The sequence below is a fragment of the Lipophrys pholis genome, assembly GCF_963383615.2.
Source record: "Lipophrys pholis genome assembly, chromosome: 22".
In the NCBI taxonomy this organism is placed as follows: Eukaryota; Metazoa; Chordata; class Actinopteri; order Blenniiformes; family Blenniidae; genus Lipophrys; species Lipophrys pholis.
Window position 1 is genome coordinate 15975643 of NC_137644.1, and position 25081 is coordinate 16000723.

The following is a 25081-nucleotide window of genomic DNA, read 5'->3' on the forward strand; positions in this document are numbered from 1 at the left end:
ACGCGTGACCCTTTGTGCAACACATTAAGAAAAAACACCGTTTTGACAGTTTATTGCACAAACACAATATTGCTTTTTTAGAGTCAGAGTTCAACAGCACAAATATAATGATGCTTATTTTTAGCATATTGTAAATGTGTAAGAATTTACCAACCAAAACACAAGTTATTTATTAAAGGGTGAAAGGTGTTGTTATGAAAGCGTGCATATTATAAATTGTGAGCGTGTTTGTTCATTCTGTGAGCGCGGTAGCCGCTGTGAATGTCAGTGAATTCGCATCATGAGCCAGGGGAAGTGTCCGGTTCTCTGCATGCCAAACGTGCTGATGAAGAGGTTCAGGGCCGCGGTGACGAAGACGATGATGGTGGTCACGTTGTTCAGGTAGTCCAGACGCTTCTGCAGCGTGGAGTTGTTCAGGTTCCGGCGGCCTGCGTCACCACAGAAAGCAGAGACAGAGGCGGTTCAGACCACGCCAGGCGTCTACACACCTACACACTTAGAATGATTTAAAAAAACACGTGGAGTTCACCTCAGGCTCTGATCTATCAGTCACACCATGTGGGGTAAAACAAACAAACAAACAAACAAACAAACAAACAAACAAACAAACACAATGCACAGACCAGAGGATTCTTTGTTAAAACATCAAATTTATTCAGCTTTTTGGAAGGGATTGTGACACACATAGACGATGCTTTCCGACTGATTTTGAACTTCGAGGCCATTTTTATGTCTCACACACAAACTTTGAAGTAAATCCGTTTTTTTTATGTTTTATTTAAATAGGGTTTGTAATGTCAACAGTTTAAAAAAAAAAAAAAGTAAAAAGTAAAGAAAAATGTGGGCATACATACAAAGAACAGCAGACACAATTCTCCACAGTACTACTGCAGCTAATTCAATGAAGCATATTTGCATTACAGTATTCTGTTGGATTACAGAATAAATACATTTTTAGAGCAAGAATAATTAATATGTGAGTAAGCATGGATCAATAGAAGGTGAATTGTTTTTTCAACTTTGATAACGACAAATCAAATGGTGTGTGTAAATAAAGTACAGGTGCACGCGTGTGTGTGTGCGTGGTGTGTGTGTGTGTGTGTGTGTGTGTGTGTGTGTGTGTGTGTGTGTGTGTGTGTGTGTGTGTGTGTGTGTGTGTGTGTGTGTGTGTGTGTGTGCGCGCATCAGAAGTGGAGTCGGGCCAGCAGCCAGCGAAAGAAGCCCGTCCTCTTGGATCCGAAGAAGCTGATGAAGAAGTTAATCACCGTGGTGACGAAGATGACGCCTGTAGCGAGGTTGTTCAGGTAGTCGAGTCGTTTCTGATTGGACACCAGGTTTAGGTCCCTGCGGGCTACAACACGTGCACACACACACACATGCAGACAGACACACATGGTTTCAAACATTTCACCCATCTACACACACATACAGCTGCTGCTTGCAAACACACATGTCCAAACACACACAGACACGCAAAATCACAGCAACCGTACAGTGTAATTCCATATCTGTGCATTTGGGGGCAGTAATGAGTCACTGTAGCAGCTTGTCTGCCTTCTAAATTGTTCTTCTTCTGTTGGATGAAGACAAACAAGTCCAGGCGTCTTCAGTCTTTTGTGGAGATTCTCTGTAGCTTTCGCAAAATGATGTGTAGGTAAACAATTTTAGCTTAATTTTATTCTGCGCTATATCTTTCAAAGCGGGTTCGTATCTCACAGCTCAAAGGGTTAAATGTGACACTTCACTGAGGTACTTTAGTAGTTTGATTAAAATATGTGTCCCTTGCATGGTGCCATTCACTTCAGATAGTAAATGTCGACTTTACAACGGATAACCTCGAAATAATCTTAAAAAGAGAAATACCTCAAAAGAACAAATGTGGAATTTGAAAAATTTTGAAAAATGGTTAAGCCGGCTAAAATGACCTACAAAGCTGAAAGTGACTAAATACGATAATTCAGTCAAAATTTCTAAAATTGCTTCAAAACAAACAACAACAACAACAACAACAAAGTTAAAAGTGTTAAAATGGCTAAAATGTGTCAAGTGTCATCAAGCCTGAAATGGTTTAAATCACTAAAATGTTGAGATGAAAGAGCTAAAATAGCTAAATAGTTGAAACTTTAAGGCGTCTGTGCTAAATTATAGTTGCTAATGAAAAAACATTTAGCAATTTCTTCATTTTAGCAGTTTTGGGACTCCAGGGAAACAGAATAATTTACTACACCCCCATGTGGTGTAATGTGGTATTACAAGACAGGGAACTGGTGCTCAGTAAAGCGTGTAGATGTTTTTGAGATTATATTACTGTGGTGGACTCAAATTCTGATTCAAGTTACTTTGGAATTTTTGGATTTCAATGTGATAAAAGTATGACAAACAAACTGTTTAATGCAGAGTTTCTATCAGCTGTACTTTACTGCCATCTGATGGCAGAGTGGACAACTACAATTCACACTTCTTTTTTTTTCAAAGATATACTGTATTTGGTGCATCACAACAGATATAAAGATACTACTTATTATGTTGACTATAAGCTTTATTAAAGTGAATTGAAATATAAATAAATACAATTGAAGGCTATTTATATATTCTATGATCTTTTGTTGAGTGTGAAAAAACTATTACTACTATTAAATAGTAGGATCCTTAGATTTAATTTCTTAGGTTTATGCTTGAACAAAAAGATGCTATGTCTTGTATTAGTTTTGAATATTAAAGTGTGTATTTACCGACAACAGTTTACGTATGTCCTCTATAGTTTTTCATCATTACGAGAGAAGAAACAGGAAAATATGGTTTAAATTTTTTTTTTTTTTTAAATATATGCACTTATCAATTGCTATATTACGATTTAAACTAATGTGCCTACGAATATCTGGGTTTCATAGAATGAAGCGCTGGAGGAGCCATCGCAGAAAGCAGCTGCGCTGTGTGCCGAAAGCAGCTTTAATGACGTTGACAATGAAGGTGAGGAAGATGATGCCGGTGACCAGATTGTTCAGGCAGTTTAACCACCGCCGACAAGACTGGAGGACGGTCAGCTCCAGACGAGCTGTGCTCACAGAAACACACACACACACACACACGCACACACACACACACACACACACACACACACACACACACACACACACACACACACACACACACACACACACACACACACACACACACACACACACACACACACACGGACAAAGAAATAGAGACAGACACAAGTATCTCGTTGGTCCCTTGGTCCATCCATTCATTCATTCCTTCATTCATAATAACATCAGAGTAGTCGATTAGTAAATGAGTAGAAGATTAACTCCGTGTGTGTTTTGTGTGACATCTAATGATTATTTTTAATTTTTTCTACAAAAAAGACGCCACATGTTTGAGTCACTCCCCTACATGAGAAAGTCAGAAGTGCATCCTGGCAAAGAGGCCGGTGCGCTCCATCCCAAACACAGAGATGAAGATGTTGGTGACGAAGATGAAGAAGATGAGAATAGTGGCGTTGTTGTTCAGGCCGTCCAGACGCTTCTGGTTGGCCTCGTCGTTGAGGTCCCGCCGGGCTGCAAACACACGTGTACAAACACAAACCCAACGTAACGACAAAACAAGAGCAGAATCCCACAGTCTGGCACCTTGCCGATGTGTGTCAGGGCGTTAATGTGTTAATGTGCTCCGGTTAGAAACGTGAAGGATGGACCGATGAAGCACAAGATGTTGGAGCGGACTAATCTTGCAGTGCTCACCAATTATTATGATCAGGACTCCAGCGACGATCTGAAGAGCCAGGGAGAAGGAGATGAGTGTCAGCACTGCGGCGTAGTACCTGACGGAGAACGGGGGAAAAGCAAACAGTGGCGTAACTTTGCGTTTGGGTTGCGAAGAACAATAACAACTTTAACAAAATGATCTTTATTTCTTTTAATCATTCTTTTTTTCTTGATTTTAGATAGTGATGATCCACATCATTGGTGCAAACGGTGTTAGTTGCACAGATCTACGGTGGCCCAGAAGGGTCAACGCAGCTGCAAAAGCCGCGACACAAATAAAAAGGCCACAACGGAACGTAACCCACAGCAGGTTGTGCACCGCAGTTGGAAGAACAGGCTTTGTTTCCGGGGGACAATATTCTGTGACGGACTACTTTAATTGACAGGAGAGTTTAATGACAGGTAAGTAAAACACTGTTACTCGATGATTGTGACTAAAGTGATGTTTCATGAACACATTGTCGTTACGTTTCATTAACCTGTTTGTTTCGACCGCTGCGGACTTTTGTTGTGGCTTTTGCATTTGTGTTGTGGAGTTTGTGATTGTGTTGTGGCTTTTGCTGTTATTACTTTTGCTGTTGCACCGTGGCGTTCGAAGTTGCGTTGACCCTCCTGGAGCAGCCATGCTTTCCTGCTGAACCCATCCTACCTGGCAAGAGCAAAACTCGAGCCGGAGGTCATTTACAGCCAAGGCAAACCACTACACCACCGTACACAAGCGGCTGACCTGTATCCAGCTCCCTGCTCGATGACCGTCTTCATGTGGGTGATGTTGGCCAGGAACAGAGCGACGTCCAACATGCCCTCCGCTGCCGTCTTCTTGGTGGCGTACAGGTTCATGTTCAGGTTGGAGGTCGAGCCTCCCTGAAAACACACACAGGGGACAAAACCCACACTTGAAGACACACATGCATTCTAGAAAATGACCTTAAGGGGGCAGCAAAGATCAAACTTACAATGCACGACTTTGCCAGAAGGAAAAAAACAAACATTTGAGTCCATATTAACCATTAAATACAAGATAGTTCTTATTTTATGATGACTACATATATGTTCCCTTTGTGTCAGTGTGATGAAAATACCTTGATAGGTTTTGCAACACCTGAGGAGGTTTTAATGAAATAGTTCTTAAATCCTGCATAAGCAGTATTCAGCAGTCTCCAGCATGCATCAGTGTAATTTTTGAAAGTGTTTATGTTTTGCTGTAAGTATTTCTGTCTCCTCCCAACAGTCATTTGAGAGAGAAAACAAAATATATGAACAAAACATGTATAAAACTGTATTTAATTTGTGATTTCAGCATTTGTGTGTATGTGTGTGTGCGTGCATGCGTGTAGACAATAGAAGGAAGAGATAACATTGACCATTATTACATAAGGCCCCAGGTTATGACTCACAGCACATGTCGGTGACTAACGTTTTCGCCATGTAATTACTGTCCCTGTATAGAGGAGCGGCTGCACGTCCACATATTGCATTACTTAAAACTGAACTATAGAATAAAGTACTCGTGTCCACAAATGGATCGTTTTTCCTAAGGCAGCGTCAGCGCCGCTCGAATCGGGCTGTTTTTCTTTCTCCGGGCTGCACAGAGTTGTACCTAAAGAAGACGTATATCACATGCATGAAGTCAGACGCGCACACACCGGGGACACATTGTACTTCATGACCTCATTGTGCTGCAATGTGCTGCTCCAAAACATTGTACATGCACAGTAACTGCTCAGCACTGCGGCCTGTCAGCGCGTCTGTTTTTATAATTCATTCTCTGTTAAGTTCCTGCTTTGAGTTTTAGATTAGATTTTTCCATTTTGAAAAAATGGCAACACAGCGTGACCGTGACCACATATATTCACCACACTTAAGCCATTGTTTATTATCGTAACTGTGTCGATGAACCGTCATCAAACCTCCACACAAACTTTTCCATCACACTTCTTCTTCTTTTTTTTTCCACCCTCTGTACACATGGTACTGCTCCAGGACTTGTAAACACGGGACACGTGCACACTGTGATACTAGGGACCATGCAAACATGCCGTTCCAGCAAGCTGAGGTCATGCGTGTTAAGTCTCTTCCTCAAAGCGACGAGCGTCGGTCCGCCGGCAGCTCCAGCGTTGTGTTTACATCCACTTCCCCTCCGCTTCAGCGCTGGCGCGCTTCCGTCTTGTGTGGGGAACAAATGACTTTTACAGATCCTGCTCAACGCCAGCTCTGTGGATCATCAGAACTGTGTCTTAACCCCTTTGTCACTCCGGGAACTTCTTCTCGCTTCACATTTCTTACAAAATAAAATGAATAATATAATAAGAATAGTAACTCTATATTTGTTGATGAGCTCGGTTTACCGACTCCTCTCGCCAGCTGTTCGTGGATTCAACAAGGTTTTGATCCATGATGACGTGAAAGAAATTGCAGATTTGTTACAGGATGTGAACCTGCGTTTCCTCTACATCTCAAAGGGTTTTTGTTTGGACAGAAATGTGGTGACGACAGGGGCCTTCGGAGTCCACTGAAAAAGATGATTCGGTCTCTGTGAGCTGGCGTGTCATCCTGCTGGAAGTGTTTTGATAAGGATATTGTTTATGATTAATACAAATACTTAAGTCAATGATGTTAAGGTTTGTGTCCGCAGGTCCGACATGCAGAAGTTTGTGACTTTTGTTGTTTAGTTTGTTATTATCCCACTTTTGTTTGTGTGTTTTTTTGTGAAATAATGGAGATTATTCACACTGTTCTATCATATTAACAGGGCATGGATGCGCAGTGCATGAAAACATGAATGGTTGCAGTTCAGTCATTCTTTTGCAGGGTGTATTGAGCACATACTGCAATTATAATTTACCAATTAAATTTTTAATTTTTTTTTGGGACTCTGGGAGACAACTGGAACAAACCTAACAGAAAACAGAACACTGGACTCGTGTTACTGACATCCTAAACTTCGCCCAGACAAAGTATAGTAAGATAAGTGTCGCGTTCGGGTCGTGACACTTTGATTCAGTACATGTGAGCACATCGTAGCCACAAATCTAGATTTAATCCCCCTCACAGCCTGAATCGCAGTACAGTCTGATCCCGTCTTGCTTAATCTCTCGGAAACTGAACCGTATTCCTCGAACTGTAGGGCTGTCAAAACACTATGAACACATGTACAGTGGTATGTGAGGGACACACGCACAAAAAAAAGGAGATGAAGATGTAGAGTGTAGTGAGGAAGTGATAGGGGAGAAGAGACAGCTTCAGAAACCGACGGAGGGAGAGAAAGTATGCATATATGCTGGCATGGCTCCACTTTTTCTCCTTTGGGGACTCGTGGTCACACTTTATCAACATCAGCCTTGGGCCCGTCGCCAAAGCACACACACACACACACACACACACACACACACACACTACAACCAAAACACTGGAGTGGCCTGTACAGCTTTTATGGGCCATGTGTGTTCAGTTAGAGTTACGTCTCTAAATGTACTGGCTGTACCTTTATCGTGCTCAATCTGGACTAACTGCTCATTAAGATGTGGCCATAAATTCATTACAAGTCTTTTGTTTCATCAGACAGATAAGAGGAGCAGATAGGCACTTCGTTTTTTTTTTTTTTTTAAAACTCAGTGGGAGCCCAGACGAGTTAAACATAGTTGCCCTCAAAGTATGTGAATTAAAACCGCTTGACTCAACAGCCACTCAACACTGGTTTGGAGTATTTGAACATTCTGCCCTTATTATTTTCTTAACTTGTTTTTGAATTGGAGCTGATGATAAGTCGCCAAAAACCACATTCACTTTAAATAATTGTACTTTTGCTAAATTAAACCCGAGTGTTCGGTTTGTGCTGCGACGACACCACAGAGGGAGATTCAAGGGTGAAACGCTTCTTTTTTGCTGAATACAGAAAGACAATGACGCCTATAATCTGTTAAACAGAAACATTTATTATATAATAACTGACATTGTTCATGAGTTTAAGACATTTCGCATATTACACGGCAACGTTGTGAAAATAATTTACATAATAATGGCAGAAACGGTGGAAAATTAAGTAGTTAGCATGTAGGGCCACTAGTGGGTGCTGTTGTTTGTTTTTCCTAATGAAAGCACACATGTATGCTACAAACAATAACAATGGCGAGTCCATTGACAGTCAATAGAAAACTACAAAGTCCCAGGAGATGAAGTTAAAACTAATTCTGGTTTGTGTGTCTAAATAAAAAATGTACAACAATCAAACCAACCATTAAGTTCATTGTACTTGTATTACTGCAGTTCAGTAACAAGTTGTAGCCTCCTACAGGCCACGCTGTCGGGTTTGTAAACTGCTCCTCCGTTCACAAGAAGCCCTGCTTACTCTGCTGGTTTTCATGGATCCTATTTATACAGCAAACTTTTCCTAGAAATCCAGAGCTCTCGTAAAACTCCCATTCCTGAAATTCGCCGATCCCCGGCCGTGGAGCTCGGGGTCATATAACACAAGGTACACGACCCACACCCAAACACAACAAACTGCATGAAAAAAAAAACTCACAATACACACATAGAGCTGGTTTTATATCTGCCAGAGGCCCATGTGAAACTGTTCATTGTTGTGCATGTTGGTTCCAACCATAAAGGGAAAACTTGGCAACAGAATTACACACACACACACACACACACACACACACACACACACACACACACACACGCACGCACATGGGAAGCCCCCTCCCACTCTTGCTTAACAGGAAGTGCTCCTCCCCTGGACTCCTATTGGTCGCACTAATGGCCAATAAGACGAATAGCCCAACTAGGAGTGGAGCTCTGGTTGTTGTCTTTTAGTATCTTATTTTTACTGTCCGATTCTGCTCGTGTGTTTGACTGCCTCTCTTTCCCTCCCCTCTGCATTTTTCCGAGGTTCTCTCCTCCTTAAGGCGTCGGTCGTCTTTCCGTTTGGTTTCTGGGTAACTTCCATTCAGCGTGAGGGAGCGGAAGAACAGGAAAATGTTAAATTAAGTAAATATTGATAGACAAGAGTCAGCATGAAGAAGGGGGTGGTGTTTTGTCCGTCACAGGCTCAATGCGGGCGCATCTGCTCAAATAAAAGATAGTACCAGTCATCTTTATAAAACTATAAGCCTGCAGAGAAAACTTGACACATGAAACTCATTTTGGTTTGTTTTAAGTATTTATAGCTGGAGTGTCAATTTTTTTTTTAGTTCACGGGTCACGTAAAACTCGAAATATCGTAAATATCAATAAGCAATCTGAAAATAACAACAGCTGTATTAATATTTCCCCCTTAAGATATACAAGTATGTGAACATTAAAAATATCCTTTTTAAAAAACAGAAAAATTTACATGGAGACAGAAATTTAATTTTAAACATTATTCCATTTTATACTTGGTGCAAAATGAAGTGAAAATACTATGTCTTTTCTATTTCAACTAAAAATGAAACAAATGATTTTAATCAAAACAAAGTGAGAAAACAGGTGATCCTCACACAATGTCCTCACTCTGGATGACATTTTCTCTGGTCCCCACTTTTCCGGCAGAAACAAAAAAAAAAAAAAACTGAAAATAGTGAATGTGTGCATGTTTTTATTTAAAAAAGCCCCAGACTACATAATGTGAGGATGGTGCTTGGCCTAACATTGGGAGACATGTGTTTCCTTGATTATAGGGGCCAATGAGTAAATGAGCACATTCTGATATTTATGCATTACCGTCTGTCTCACTAATAGGCACCTTCCCTGCTGTCATTTATGGCACCGCTGAGTCAACCCACATGCCATTTTAACACACCGGACGCAACCTCTTGGTTCTTTTTCAAACCTTCCCTTCATGTTGTTTTTTTTTTTCTTCTTGTCCTACTCTCTGTCACATAAATCCTCCCGTGTTTCTGGCTTCACTTAGATTTTGCTTTAACAAACAGGAATGCGCAAATACTGCAAAGTCATGACTTGTGTTCTTAAAAATGAGCCGATTCATCGAGATGCTTAGTTTAAGTATTCCAACAAAGTCTGAGTATACAATTTGTTACCTTCATTTTATGCTGCTACAACTTGATCGTGAATAAAATTTTAATTATAAAAGAAAAATAAAACCCTGCATATTGCAGATTGAAGCTATTTGACTACTTGACAAGCCCACAAAGTAACTTCAGAAAGTATTGAAATTATTTTAAAAAAAACTCACTGAATTCATTAGCCTGGAGAAAACAATCTTTCCATAGATTTGGACACAAAGCATAGATGGAAAAATCAGTTATTATGTCTCATGCTTACACAAACACTACACGTTATGTTAGAAAATACACACAAAACACGTAATCCATTCACAAAATGCATCACTTTGATGAACTTTTAAGATTTGAACATGATTAAATTATCACGTTTGCATGAGTGAGGGAAGAAGTTTTCATCGTAAAGCTTCTGCCCCGTTTAAACATCAATGTTTTTACGAGTAAAGGTAAAACTTTTGTTGTATTTCAGGTGTCCGTTTACACAACACTGTCGCTTGGAGCCACTAAAAATGCAGCTTTTTTGAAAACGGCTGCCAACGTGGAACTTAGCACCTTTATTCACCAGTGATTGATTGATTGATGTCTATTATCAGTTGAATTGATGCATTTCACACCAAACTACACAGTGTTACAGAGTTTTACATACATCTTAGTGATTCAACCGGATCCTACTGGTTTCCAAACAATAAAGTTTTTTAAAGATATTTTTATATGGTTGCACTTTCACAGATTAATGCCACAAACAGAAGTGTGCTTCCTTTAAAGAGTGTAACGAACTGCAGGGATTTTTCTGAAGCCACTCTTTCATCAAGCAGTGAAACTACAGTAGTCACTACAGTGTGCTTTTTTTGGTTGTTGGTCGGTGTTTCTGGCACTCACGGTGTGGTTACGGTTTGCAACGGAGGAAGTCCACAGTGACTTGAGACACGGGGTTACAAATTTCGATCAAGCTGAAACCATGACCTTACCCTGAGCTGGCCAACGTTGCCGTTGCTCAAACCCCTCACCGCAGATTGGATGCAAACTCCAGACTCTGGTGCGATCCGCTCACCACTGTGAAATGCAGAAATGTGGTACCTTTGGCTTTTCAACCATGATTCGGGATATTTGTGTGATAACATGCGCAATGTGAATGAACTTGTTTTGACTGAATGTTTGTGTTTTTGCACCAGGGTTGTTAAATAAATTTGGATTTGAGAGTCACATATAACACAATTCGAGCTCAACTGGGAAAATCAATGGTAAAGTAATAACACAAAAACCTGTAAGTACCAACAAAAAGGTTTTCCTCAGTTGTAATGCACTGCCAACAAGATCTATTATTAGCAAACTCAAATTTCCCTAATAAGAAAGTGCAATCTGAAATCCATCTTGTCAAAGAGTTTCTTTTCTGGCTGATATGAAAAAAATTACAGCTTTTATGGAACATTTACTCATAAAATAATGCAATTTCACCATCAATGACTCACTTGTTTACCATGTGTTATGATCTCTAATCTGAAACAGTGCAACCCCCAGTGGTCAAATTAGGAACAGCAGGTGTTTTTATATCAGACTAATCCTGTTTGCTGATTTTGGCCTGTGGGACTCAGTCAAGTGTTTCAGCTGCATGTAAATGTTAAGTTCTCAATATGACCACCGTAGCGTACTACTTAGCACGTTCTCCTTCGTGAGATTACTCCCGGTTCACAGTTTAAGTAGCTTCTGTGTGGAGATTCTCAGCATGCTCAGCTTTTCTCTCGGTACTTCAGTTTCCTCCCACAGTCCGAAAAACAAGTGTCAGTGACCTATCTTCACCCGCAGTCAGCTGAAATGAGTAAAAGTGGAACTATAATGTTATGAGTGTCTTTAGATGTTGAGCAAAACAAGCTCGAGAAAATAGTTTTCTGTTGTATTTCAATTCCTAATATTTAAAAATGGTAGAGTTTGACAAAGAAGCATATCCAGTAATATGAAAAATAAAAGTTTCTTAAACTTAATACCTGGCTGGAACATGGAGAAATAGCCACTAAAACCAAGAATGTTTGGTCATTATTTTAATCGGTACAAGCATGAAAGAAACTATGTGAAGCAAGCATATTGTTAAAATTAAATGGGTTTTTTTTCAAGGCATCCAGGTCTCAAATGTCATGTGAAGGTCTGTTCAGGCACTGGTCTCTAGTAGTGTGTGTACAGTGTGTGTGTACGTGTGTGTGTGTGTGTGTGTGTGTGTGTGTGTGTGTGTGTGTGTACGTGTGTGTGTGTGTGTGTGTGTGTGTGTGTGTGTGTGTGTGTGTGTGTGTGTGTGTGTGTGTGTGTGTGTGTGTGTGCAATAGTGTGAAAAAGTGTCCATAAACACCTCGTCCTCCTCTGACGTCAGCCACTCAGCAACAATCTGTTATGCAACAAGTTGATTTATTTGGCTCACTGTTAAAGAAGGATGGAATGGTGACGCCAAAAACCTTTGAGGGGAAATGTTGGCGAGGTGTGTGTGTGTGTGTGTGTGTGTGTGTGTGTGTGTGTGTGTGTGTGTGTGTGTGTGTGTGTGTGTGTGTGTGTGTGTGCGCACGAGAGAGAGGCATTGGTATGTAACACATGTCAGTCGTGTGTGTGTGTGTGTGTGTGTGTTCGCAAACCCCCTGCATGCTGTCATGGCGACGCCGAGAACACACGTGTAAACAGGAGGGTTCAGTGTGGAGGAGCGGGAAGGGCAGGTATGTCGAGGCAGCGTTACCTCACAGAGTAAAACCCCGCTGCTCACTTGTTTCGCGCGGATCGACAACGGGTCAGTAAGGCAACAACAAAAGGTCAGGACAAACATGTGTGTGTGTGCGCTCGCGATGTGCCATTACACACAACAAAGAATTTGCCCCCCCGTTCAGGTCATCTGTTTTACCCAGTGACGGTACAGTTTGTACCTCATGTAGTGTTGTTTATAATCGAATAATGCATGAAACAACTCAGATAGCTGTACTGGCAAGTAGGATTTCAGGTTTGTAGTCAGGAAGTGACCATGAATTTCATCAGTGTTGAAGATTTATTTGTATCTACGCTCACATTCACAATATCCGAATGGATCCTCATTTTTGCTCCCTTCTTCGTTGATTTCACTGGTCGCACATGAGCGACGCTGCACAACACTGCCCCTGTAGACTATCAGTGGTATTACTCTGTTTGCAAGCTTTATTATTGAGGCTAATGGATATGATGATGAATTGAATGAAAAAAAAACAACGTTTTGACCCAAAGGACAGGAGGGTTCAGGTAAATAATGGACATGGAGGTATAGATAAGAGCATGGCTTCGTGTAAAATGTGCTCAAAGAATTTCCGCCAAATCTGTGGTATCACATTTTGAATATTTAAACAACACAGAAATGATTATATCAATAGTTCAGAATATGTACTGTGATTGTATTTATTGATTAAATCTACCAAAATTGAAAATCTTAAGAAAACACAATGCGACTGAATTGTGATTAATTAATTAATTTTTAGTTCTACCTTGCACTGGAAATGTATTTAGCGAAATGACCATGTGTTTTTCCCATCAGCGTCTCGTTTCTTTACCGTGCTCATCCTTCTTCCTGAAGATAACACACACGCTTTAAATGAACATTTTCCCCTTTGTTCAGCGGTTTCCTCCAAATAAAATGGGAGGATTTACAGTCTGGGGATTTTTTTTCTTCTTATCCCTATAAGTAACGCTCAGCCCCTGAAATGTGTTTAAACAGAGTTATACCTCCACAATGTGTCATTACTGTAAGGAAATACACTTGTACGTTGTGCACAATGGAGCATAAAATTGACCTGCTCGCCTTTTTGCATGATTTGTAGAGTTGTAAAAATATACTACTCATTGTTGAGTGTTTGCCTGAGGTTATTGCAGGGAGGCGGCTGTTTTGAAAAGTGTAGGCATGGACGTCAGACTCTTTGTGAGCATCAACCTTCAATTCCAAGAATTCTGTCTCAGTAAGTGTGCAACATGTCATAAAAGGCTTTCAGTACAAAAAAATAAAGAAGAAGAAAATGCCAATTAGCAGATGAAGAAAAGACTTTTCTTTTAAATAACTGTCATCAGAAAAACTCGGTTATCATGTTGAAGCGATAAAACACATTTCATGGGTTCACGGGTCGGCAGTAAATTGCGCAAGAGCCCCTTCAGGGAGCAGATGTTTGCTACCGTGGGAGCTCTCAAGACCCTCCATTTAGAGGAATGCCGTCTTCAAACGGGGTGCCAGCTCACTGCCGCCGCAGCACACCGCTCCAGTTAAGACTTCGGTGCTCCGCGAATCTGTTTTCTGCAATATGGGATCCCTCCGCGCAGCTGATATTCAAACAGTTTGTCCTCACCGCAATGCTGCTGTGCTGCATTCTGCCTCCGTCACTAAGGAGCGATGTTAACATTGAAACGTTCATGTGAGTGACAGAGAGATTAAAGGGCCTGCAGAGTCTCGCTTTTTTTTAACATTTGAGAGGAAGGCATGAGGGTTTTTGTTGGAATTAAACCGTTTTTAAGACGAGGTCTCTGCGAACAACACAAGTCGTTCAACATCAGCCTCGTCGTGCCTCGATGGCTCTTCTCACTGAAAAGAACCTGCTCTTTCTGTGGCCCGAACATCTATTCTTTACTCACTATTGTGTGCAAAATGAATACAGTCGTTCAACATAGAGAAGCTTAGAGAATCACACAGCAAACAGACGAAGAAGGAAAAAGCGTCTCCCACTGGCAAAAGACGCATGGCAGTACAGCGTCATACTTGAATTACGTGAACTTTTTAGGGCAACCCATTCTTTCGTAAGTGTTTATGAAGGCGGCTTATGTGGCAGAGTGACTGAATGAAACTCAAACTTTTGTTTGTCTAGGACAGACATGGAAAAGTTTGTTTTCTTTAGGGGGCAAATTTAATGTCAGCTGGGCCACTCCATTAAAATAATAAAACAATGACCGCTTTAAAATGTTCCTCAACCAGTGGCCTGGGAGTTTGGCTGACCTTCACAGTATCTACTTTGGTACCTGCCAAACCTTTTTGTGTTCTTTCTTTCTGATTTAGCTGTGAGCTGGTGCTGCCACGTCGATCACCGTTTCCCTCTTTTGCTTTTGTTGTTTCCCAACCATCACGATGTCCAGTTGGTTATTTAGTCTGGAAGCTGAAGTCCCACAGGAGCTTGGCTCCGTCGTTACCTCCCACAGCAAATTGAAATACTTCGAGTCCGTACAGATTACAAATCTTACACGATCTAGATTTTATCCATATGATATTTTAAAGTACCTTGTCAACACACTAATCGATATTCAAATTCTCCTTCTTCTTCGTCTTCTTCTACTACTTCATTTTAGTTATTTAATGACTTTTTTGCTGTGCGTGTATCTATATCTTCTTCAAATAAAGTAATTTTGAAAAATCTAAAAAAATCTTTCTCTTAGTTATATAGTTGTTAATATTAGTAAGTATTGTGAGTTACGAGGAAGGATTATATAATATTACACGACAAGCCGTGACCGTCCTTGTGGTTTTGGAGTAATCACAATTCATCCAATCAGAAAATCGATTCGACACAATATGGTGTTGACTTGCAGTCAAACCAGCGTGCGAGTATCTAAAGCAAACAAGGTGAGTGTGGGAGGCAGGATGGATGAGTGTATACTGTAAATACCTGCAATGTTAAAAAAACTAAAAAAAACAACACACTCTGGAGTTGTGCCTCGAGGGATGAGGGCGTGTACAACAGGTGTATCCAAAAAAAAAATAATAAATAAATAAATAAATGGAACGCTCCCAAGATGTGAGAATGAAATTTTCTTTTGTCGTGTGACTCTATCTGAACGGTGTTTTTCCACGGATGTTGGAGGTTTATTCCTCCCTCAGGCCGACCTGCTCTCGGGCCTCGAACCGCGTGTGACAGCGCAGGGCATTCCTCCCAGAGGTTTCCTGGTTTTAATGGCTCACCCTTCATCGCCGCCCCCCCCCCCCCCCCCCCCCCCCCCCCCCCCCCCCCGACACTCACTTCCTTCCTCTGAGTGTGCGAGTGCTTGTGGGCATGTCCACTTCCCGAGTTCCACGAAAGCGGCTTTATTGTGCCGAGGCTGCAACACGTGAGTCACACGAAGAGACAGACCGATGTAAACACGAACTGAAATCAGAGAAAAGCAACCCCCCCCCCCAAAAAAAACAACACCACAAAAAAAACCCACTTACACGTATTATAAACCCTTTTGCTACTCAGGGTGATTATGTTGTTTGTTGTGTTTTGTGTTGTGATGCTCGCTATTAGTCACACGAACGTCCACTCCCTCGCTGCTCAGATCCAGAAATATTAGTCCCTGTTTTCTGAGTATCTTCGTTTTGCACACTAACTCAATACTGTTGAATATTCGACAAAGGATTTAGTACTTCAGATGGCTGACAAGTTCCTAGAAAGTAACTATTGAAGTTTCCAGCTGCATGAGCGCAGCATTAATGCCACTAATAGTAAAGTCAGGTATGGACTGTTCAAACTATTGCTTTAAGTGCATTTCAAATATATGCAAAGCGACAGATGCCTTTGACTTCAAAGAAAGTATTTCATTTTAAAAAGACACCTCACGGACAAATGGAGGTAGTGGCTCCTCCTCCTGTATTCCTTCACCCTACAGCCATTCCACTCTTTAGATAACCATGAATAAAAAAGGCTTGTGAAACACAGATTTAGTCGGCGATACACACATCGTGAATGAGGAGTTACCACTCCGGCAGGGTGCGTCCGCGGGGTCGACGAGTAGATTTACATCCCTGCCCGTGTTTTATTTACTCAAGATGTGACACGTGGAAATCTACTGAGGCCGTAATTAAAACAGTGTCGCCGAGCGAGTAGGCTGCCTGTTGAACCAGTCGGACGTGACCAGGTGTGCAGCAACTTCCTTCACGCGAAGCTGTTTGCGCTCGACGTAATTCTGGCCGGCCGAAAACACGACTTGACGATAATCTGTGTGGAAAAGCTGCAAAGGATGTCCGAGGTAAACAGACAGCAGCAAAGGATCGGTTTCACCCGGAGCATAGCCGCAGGAGGTGAAGGGTAAACTGCAGAGTTAAGCGGGAATATTTGCATATACACCTCTGCACACACGTTTCTTCCGGTTTAAAATCATATTTCCCTGATTGCAAAGCTCTTCAGTTGCATCATACAGAGAAGTTAGTTTATTATAATATGGAAGGCAATCGTTGTCTTCCTCAGTGTGACGACGATCAGCACAGATCTCGTTAACTCAAGAAGTATCTGGTCTAATTTCTGAGTTTCTGCTCGATAAAAACATATTTGATCGTCCCGATGGCAATTTTAAACTCTAGGTAATGTCTTGTGGGTCAAAGCTTCGAAGAATAATATGAGCAAAAAGACGTAGGTAGGACAATTGTGTACACCGCTCTGGTCAGGTTCAGTGTGGAAAATGTTCCTTAATGAGTTCCTGCGACATTTAGATGAAGATCTTTTGTGACATTTGGAGGCTTTTTGTACGGCCCTAATCCAGCTGCTTTGATACAACCTGTGTGGCTTTGTTAATCACATCATTTATGTAATTCTCCAGCCTTCATTACTTCGGTGACCCCTGATCCTTTATCCACTTTCTTCAGTGACTCAGACATTATTGCTCTGCTCTGCATAGGAAATGCTGTAAAACAGGCCAATTTTCTTGGAGTCACATACACTGAGTTACATGCACCTCTGTGCTGTTTACAATCATTCATTCTTGTGTATTTTCCGCCCCCCAAAAATTTATTAGATTTACGACTATTTGTCTGAACAAACTTAATAGATGTTTTTTTTTTTTTTTACGAAGACATAAAAGTTTTCAGGAGTTGATTTTGAAGGATGTTCCTGAACAAGCAACACACACACACACACACACACAGCTGGACACACAGCGAGCGTGCAGCAATAAAGATGAGTAAACGTCGACGTGGGCATACATCCACTGCCTCCCCGGACGCTCATAAATATGATGTATAGATGTTTGTCGAGCGCCGGCTTATGTTGCCAGAAAACGTGAGAAACAGTTTCATGTTTGGTCACTGGGGAGACGTCGACTGCGACACCCCGGAGTGGCTACCTGCATTCAGGAGTTTACAGGGAACAAAAAACACTATCGGCATTGTATACTTTTGTTTATTGGCCATTGTGTTTCTTTGACAACTTAATGTGCAACATTAGCCAATCAATTACGTCCAAAAACCTGATGACAAGTTGGTCGTTACATGTAATTGCACGTTGAATACTATTTTTGCGGAAAAACACAAAAGAAGACATTGATTCACCAGGTTCATCCAACTGGAGGTGATGCCAGCTGAATATGAGAGGAGACCCTGGAAAGGTCGAACGTCCATCGCAGGGCAAACCGAGAGAGAGAGAGACAAACGCATGTTTTCTAAGGTGAAACTAGGAAACCTGTAGAAAGTCCACCGCACTCGTCGAAGCGGCTTCTTCCCTTTCTCATGACCGCAAATTGGATTTACTGAGCTGTGATTGTTGGGCTGCGGGTCCGTTGGGCCTGAGGGGTTAACGCTCCGTCGCCGTCACCCGGAGAACAGTTAATAACAGAGTGGCTTTGTTTCACATTTAGCACGATCTCATTGTGTCCACTTCAACAATAGTCCCACGAGCACCGCAGGCACCAGGCAGACAGGATGAGGTAAGACAGGGCCCTCACGCCTCGCACATATTCATTCTTTCCCTGAATCCATTCTGCCATCTTTTTTTTTTTCCTTCTAAGAATCACTCGTGACCTCGCACGGATACATTATACTACTGTACCCGCTCAACAATTACGGTACACTCACACACAGAAAGCCTCAAGTGGTACTATTATGTTAACGCAGCGCCTCAAACTGCCAGCGTTCATACAGTGCCACTCTTGTGTCCGTTCAAACTCTCAGGATTATCCTCAAATGCTATTTATTTAAATCGATCAAATGTATGCGTCCTGGAAAAATCTAACGCTGTTCCAAGGATATTAACAGAGGCTGCATAGATGCTTCTTTTGCCACCTTCGGTGTGAGTTTCGTCTGTGGCTGGCAAAGAAATTGATGCACGGCTTCTTTCCCCTCCAACCTCTCTTTACCTGTTTTCTATCATTTCTAGGAACTTTTCTGTGAGAAACTCGGCTTTTTCTTCCTCCCTCTTTAGACACAGTGTGTGACTGTGTCTATTTCTACATGAATACTTTAACAACACACGTGTTTGGCTTCAGTTTTTTTTTTTTTTTTTTTAACAACTCGCACCACTGCCGTCAAATATAACCAGGTTATACATGCGACTGGTAAGCAAACACACAATTCTCTGATAATGAATCCATCTTTATGAAAAGATTTCAACAGCAACATGTCTTTTTATGAGATGGGTGTGTACGCAGAGCGACACAGATTTTATATGTCTGGAGTGTTTATGATTTATGTGTGTGCGATAGAGTCCCGGCGAGGGGGGGGGGGGGGGGGGGGTTCCTGCTTTTACTTGGCAAACACGCCTGGAACAAGTTGATGAAAAGTGAGGCCTGAAAGCTGCTGCGGGTGATTTAATATTATTATATAACAGCAAGTTTTGGGGATGCTCTAATCTGCATGCAAGTGGACTGAATCAAAAACGGAAAAGATTTTCGATCCGACACTAAAAGGAGTAGGCTTTTGTGGGTGTGATGGGAATTCCCGAGCGTTACGTCTGCTTTGTTTCACTGTGACAATATAATTGTGGGTATAAATGTGTAGCGGAGAGGACTGGCTCGTGTGTGTGTGTGTGTGTGTGAGATCATTTAATTGTTTAGATCTGGTAGGAGGTGAAGCTTCATCTGGTATCGCTCATCCATCCTTTTATTTGCACATGCACTCTCTTTAAACTCTCTAGAGACCTTTATCACATTTTTTGTAAACGTAAACACACACATGCACGCACAAATTGGACGCAACTCCTACAAAGCTGTTTTAGATTTAGACGGAGTCAGCTGTCATTTCCCCCCGCCAAAATGAAAAGAAAACACAAAATCCCCCCCTGGACGGAGAAGAGAAAAGAGAGACAGTCAAACGGAAATAGGAATGAAGTTATAAAGGAAAGAGGGAGGGGAAAACTTAAGCGTGTGGAGGAGAAAAGAAGAAACAGAAGCATTTATAAAATGTTACGGAAGATGGATTGATGGAACGAAATGAAGCAGAGAAGTGAGTTATATCGAGTTATTGGTTCACTTTTCGGCCCTGTTCTTTCACCTCTGACAAGATTTGACGTGAAAGTGTCTCTAACTCCTTGACTGCTTATTAAAAATACTCAAAGAAAACAGAGAGCCACGTGTGCTTTGTGAACATATACTAGTCATGTGTAAAACATCTGTAACACGAGAGTCAAAAACACACTGTAATATTGAAGTGCAAAATTAACTTCTTTTTTTTTTTTTAATACTCTACATCAAAAATTAAATACGGCCAAATTGGTTTCTCCACAGACGCCATGTTTGTTTTGCAGCTGGATGACAGAAGGACAGATGAGTGAGTGAAAAGGTCAAAGGTCAGATTCTCAAACTGGCCCGTTTAAATCTAGTTTTGGAAAAGATAAAGAGCGAGACTTGTGCCTTCCACATTCTTCAAATCTCCTCCCCACCAGGGCAATGTTCGAGTAAGGCTCCTTCCAAGTATTTAAATGTGGGTCAAACTCAGAAGCAAATAATCCAAAGTTATAACACTTCAGATCCCTTTTTTTTTTAATTCTCAGAGATCGCTGGAGAAAAGTACATGAAGATGCAGTTTCCAGACATTCTAAAGTCTGCAAAGAAAATATCTGGTGTGTATATATATATATATATATATATATATATATATATATATATATATATATATATATATATATATACATAACCAGTTATAAATAGTTTTATGGTTTCAGCTACTTTCTAAAGGTCTTGTAAAAGTTGAGCTTTGTGAAACTACTACTTCCAAGATGAGTACTTGGCCCTGGAATGCATACAGTCAATAAACCTACGTGGAAAAAAAAAAGTCCTTCAAACGCATGAAATCAAAACAGCTCAGCTTTTATAGTTTATCTCTAAGATAATAGTTCAATTATAACACACTGTGGGATAACAAGAGTTAAAAACAAGAACAAGCAGGTATTTCCTTCATCGTAACAAGGTCTTATCTACATTTCACAATAAAACTGATATACAGTATATATCCACATGCAAATAAAAAAAAACTGTTTTAGCTGACAGACAGTCACGATATTACACATCAATCACAACAGTCTTGTGTCATTTAAAGACGAGGGTGTCAGATGAAAGTTCCCAGAATCCCCTATGCACACACTTTCTCGTACGTCACACCCACACTCAGAATGTGGCATTTGCCTCGTAGGGGCCGCGGAGAGGTTACACACATGCAAACACACACACACTCACACACACACTCTCTCAGCCATGTATTTTTGTTTGGTTGACAGAAGTCGGGGGGACATGAGAGAGACGGCGTCTGCAGGGGGACAATCGATAAACCACGTGGGTAAACAGAAAAACATACAGTTGATCGTCCAGTCAAGTACAGTTGATTCTATTATTCAGACTCGTGTAAGACTACGTTATTAGTTTAATCACCGGGATTAAGACATCTATCACTGTTGTTGATATTGGCTGCGAGCGACATGCGAGACGTGCTGGCGAACTCACAGCCGTCACACCCGCCCGGGCTTGTACACATCTAAAGGGCGACCTTACACGCCTCCGAATCACTAATGTTGCGCTTATGAGATGTGATTTCCACTTTCATTGTTGGCTTTAGGGCCTGGGGACATTTGAAGGAATAATTAGGCTTGCAGTTACACTTGAGGTCACACAGTGATACAAGCAGTTTGCACTCACAGTTTGATTCCGTGTTGGGGTAGTAAAGTCGAGAGTACTCACGTACACTCGTGTTGCCATGTATTGTTTCATCCATTTCAGTGCATTTAAAAAACACATGTAATCTATGTTGTAGTTCCACTTCACTGTATTCACAGGGAAAGACCATATTAAGAAAATCTCTCCAAAAGCAATAACCAGGCTGCCTCACTTTATCTCAGCAGAGTTGACAATGATCAAATAGTAAACATCAGACTGATCCTGTAAAACAGTACTGCGATGCCAATCTTGGCCCGCCAGCCTCTCCTGAGACTCTCGGTCTTTGAACATGACTGTCATGCTTGGAGAGGCCGTGCGACTCCTCCTAATTCCGTACCAGCCGCTCCACGCCCTGCTGCCACGCTCTATACATAGAGCGGCTCGGAGGTGTAAAGTCCCTCGCTCCATAGAAATAGATCCATCATGACGGCTTCACACAGACGCCGCGTGGAAAACCTCATGAATCCAATTTCAGCAAATTACATGCTTCCCTTCGAATTCGGTCTGAAGCTGATTTATTTATTTATTTAATTATTTTCTGGATCTCTTGAGAGAAAAAAATAAACTGGAAGTCCCGTGTGACAACTTGAGGAATAACAGCTTCATGTTACAGTAACTCTAATAAATCTAGTCAATGTTTGAGGATAAACAACACATTCAGGTGAGTTCAAACCATGTGGCGGAATATCTTTTACCAACGGACTAACTGTGTGTTTACCATCAGAAAAGTAAGATGAAACTCTGGCTGCAGTATTTGCAAGTAAATACCACAAAAAGCTCATGAATGGGCCTCATCAACTCTTACCACTACCACACTGGTGGAGATTTAAAATAGTATGTTGAACCAAGTCTAATTATATAGTGGTATATGGAATACTTCTTTTCACGCCATTTCTGTAACATATACACACCCTGGCACCTGCTGCACGTCAGAATAAAAGTATTCCTGCAACTGCAAATGCACCTGATGATAGAATCAATCATTTGCGTACGAGCTGCGAGCGGGCAGTGGCATGCAGGGCGCGCATCACGCCGGGGGAGCGATACCCCGACGGCCCACGCTCCCCTAAACACCGACACGTCTGCACATACACACTCGCCACTCTCGCTTCCTCTTTTTCTGTCGATCACACGTTTCTCCCGTGGCTTTCGTCGACGTGTAATTATGCGACCAGGGTGGAAATGAATAGTTGTGGCGACGACTTGGCATCTGTGCGCCTAAACATTTACGTTCCGAGCCACACGATATGGTCATTACTGCGTTAGCCCGGTGGCAGATCGCCCCCTAAATGGCAACGTAAAGGCTCTCGGCTTATCTGTGCTTAAGGCCGCGAGCCGTTCCTCTTCGGGCCGCTCATGTAAAAAGTCTTAATTTTCCTGCAGCGGTGCAGGTACAAAACAGAGCAACACAAGTAATCTATTTACAAAAGTGGCTTTCTGTCGCATGTGTGGTTAAGAGAAGCCTTGTCTGGATAGCTCATTAACTCGCTGCTAACTTTGCGACAGGGGACACGAGATTTGCATATCTTTTGAAGTCCCATCTCCATACTTTATTAATGCAAATGTGAAGGTTGTACAAGACAAAGCACCCGGCAAAATGCAAAAAGGACATTATTGAATATGCAAGCAGATGTTTAGCTTCGGGTCAACTTCACCCACAGCAACACGGGGACCACAGGTAGCCGCGTCCAGTAAATCTATAAATACATTTATATCTGTATGTGGTGTTGACTTTACCATCGACAAGTACATGTAGACTGAGCCTGACCCTTGACAGACACACACACAAATACACGCAAACACACACACACACGCACACAGAGTCTTGAGCAATAGCACTTTGTTCACTGGGGACTGTGCAGCTAAATATACCTATAACAGATCTTCCCGCTGCTTGACAGGCAGGGACACTGTTGCCTCTGAAACTGATACACAAGGTGTGTGTGTGTGCATGCGTGTGTGTGCATGTGTGCGTGTGTTTGTGTGTGGAGGCGATCTGTAGTGAGGAAGCAGTGTGGAACCTTCCATACAATGTTGAACCAAACCAAAGAAAATCATTGACACACTTAACAAAATGCCTTGAAAGATGAGTGTGTGAACGCCCGTTTATATAAACACCCGTTGAAATAAAAAAAGAACCCAACTCCTCAGTTCTCCAACCCTGCGCTGACCCCTTTTCCTTGGCCTCAGCGACTCCTCATTGCTTTAACGCATAACTACATGAGAGGACGTTATTAGCCTTCGCACCAAGGCCCTAATTGATATTTGATGGATGTCGTGATCGTATCTCGGTCTGAGGATAGAGGACAGACACCGAGCCGAACTCAGGAGAGCCTCGCTGGAGCCCTCTGATCCTCGGCTCTCACGTAGACAGAACATACCACAGCTGGGTGGCGAGGCAGAGATGGGAGCAGTGATTCAGGGTAACAGCCAGACCAGGAATGAGAGAGATTGAAGATGAAAGAGCAAAGGGAGAAGAAGCTGCGAACGAAGTGAAACGGAGGGAGGAAGCAGGAGAGGCCACGACTCAATCAAAATAAATAAATAAAAAATCATCCTCCACCATTCAAAACTGTTCCTCCTTTCTGTTTCCCTTTAAGCGGTTCTCTTTCTGTGCATGTCCTCGGCTGACTCTCACCTCCTCGACCCTTTTCCCACGCGGATTTCTTTCTGGGCGCACTAACCTGCAGCGGGCCGCCGGCTGGCATGGTGGATCTCAGCGATGTCAGGTCGATGTCTCGGCCCTGCTCTCCTCGCTCCGTCTTCCCCATTCCCTGCATAACAAGGCGCGTAGCAAACAAGCGACCAAATGCGCACTCTCTCCCACACACACACACTCGCAGTGGCGAAAATGCTAATGCAAGGATGGCAGCGGTCGTTGTGAAAGGAAATTACCCTGGACGCCGGGCACCAAGCACCAGGCAAGGCCAGGGAGGACAACGAAGGGACAAACAAACGGCTTATTCACTGCATCTTGACCCCCCCCCCCCCCCTCCATCTCTCACTTTGCACTCTTTCAGTCTTTTTCCGACAGGATTCCGGATAATTACATTTTTTTTTAAATAAATAAAAGCTCCCCGTCTGAAAGTCTTTGGCCTGCTCGTGGCTATGTTTGGGTGACTGACAAACCTGGACCAAAGTTGTGTCTATTTGTGCCTGCCGGCTCAAACAAAAAAACATTTTCGCTGCATTTCTGTCAAGTTAACCGAGGTCAGATGTGTTCCCATTAAAGTACTGAGGCTCCACTGTTGAGAGTTTACGGCTCTGTAAAGCAGGAGACCCAGAGATAAAGGAGACCGACTCGCACATCACGTAGATGTGACTAAAATCCTCATGGAGTGCATTTGTAATAACATGAATACACTGGAAAATATACCGAAATTTATAACAGGGGGACTTGAATTACTCACAAGAGGCTTAATATGAGTTACAACAATCCACACAGACAAC

At 42.0% G+C, this 25081-nt stretch overlaps 1 protein-coding gene across 2 annotated transcripts; it reads right to left on the reverse strand.

Annotated features, from left to right (window-relative positions):
* Positions 1-36: 36 nt before the first annotated feature.
* Positions 37-24617, reverse strand: LOC308127317 (ninjurin-2-like). 2 transcript variants are annotated; one of them, XM_080492298.1, is made up of 4 exons: positions 24316-24617; positions 4498-4634; positions 3747-3826; positions 37-428 (listed from the first exon to the last, which is right to left on the reverse strand). In XM_080492298.1, the coding sequence occupies exons 1-4, from the start codon at positions 24409-24411 to the stop codon at positions 265-267; spliced, it is 477 nt and encodes a 158-aa protein (XP_080348424.1). In that variant the 5' UTR covers positions 24412-24617; the 3' UTR covers positions 37-264. The 2 variants fall into 2 exon arrangements, with proteins under 2 accessions (XP_080348424.1, XP_080348423.1); XM_080492297.1 differs by lacking the exon at positions 37-428 and adding an exon at positions 640-1351 and having other exon boundaries at positions 24316-24550.
* Positions 24618-25081: the final 464 nt, after the last annotated feature.

Bases quoted from the DNA above. Each gene is read 5' to 3' on its own strand.
- LOC308127317 (XM_080492297.1), bottom strand. From the start codon at position 24,411: ATGCAGGGAATGGGGAAGACGGAGCGAGGAGAGCAGGGCCGAGACATC. The intron at 3,827-4,497 runs GTCAGCCGCTTG...GTTCTCCGTCAG, and splicing joins GAGCAGGGAGCTGGATACAG to GTACTACGCCGCAGTGCTGA. The intron at 1,352-3,746 runs GTGAGCACTGCA...CACGTGTTGTAG, and splicing joins AGTCCTGATCATAATAATTG to CCCGCAGGGACCTAAACCTG.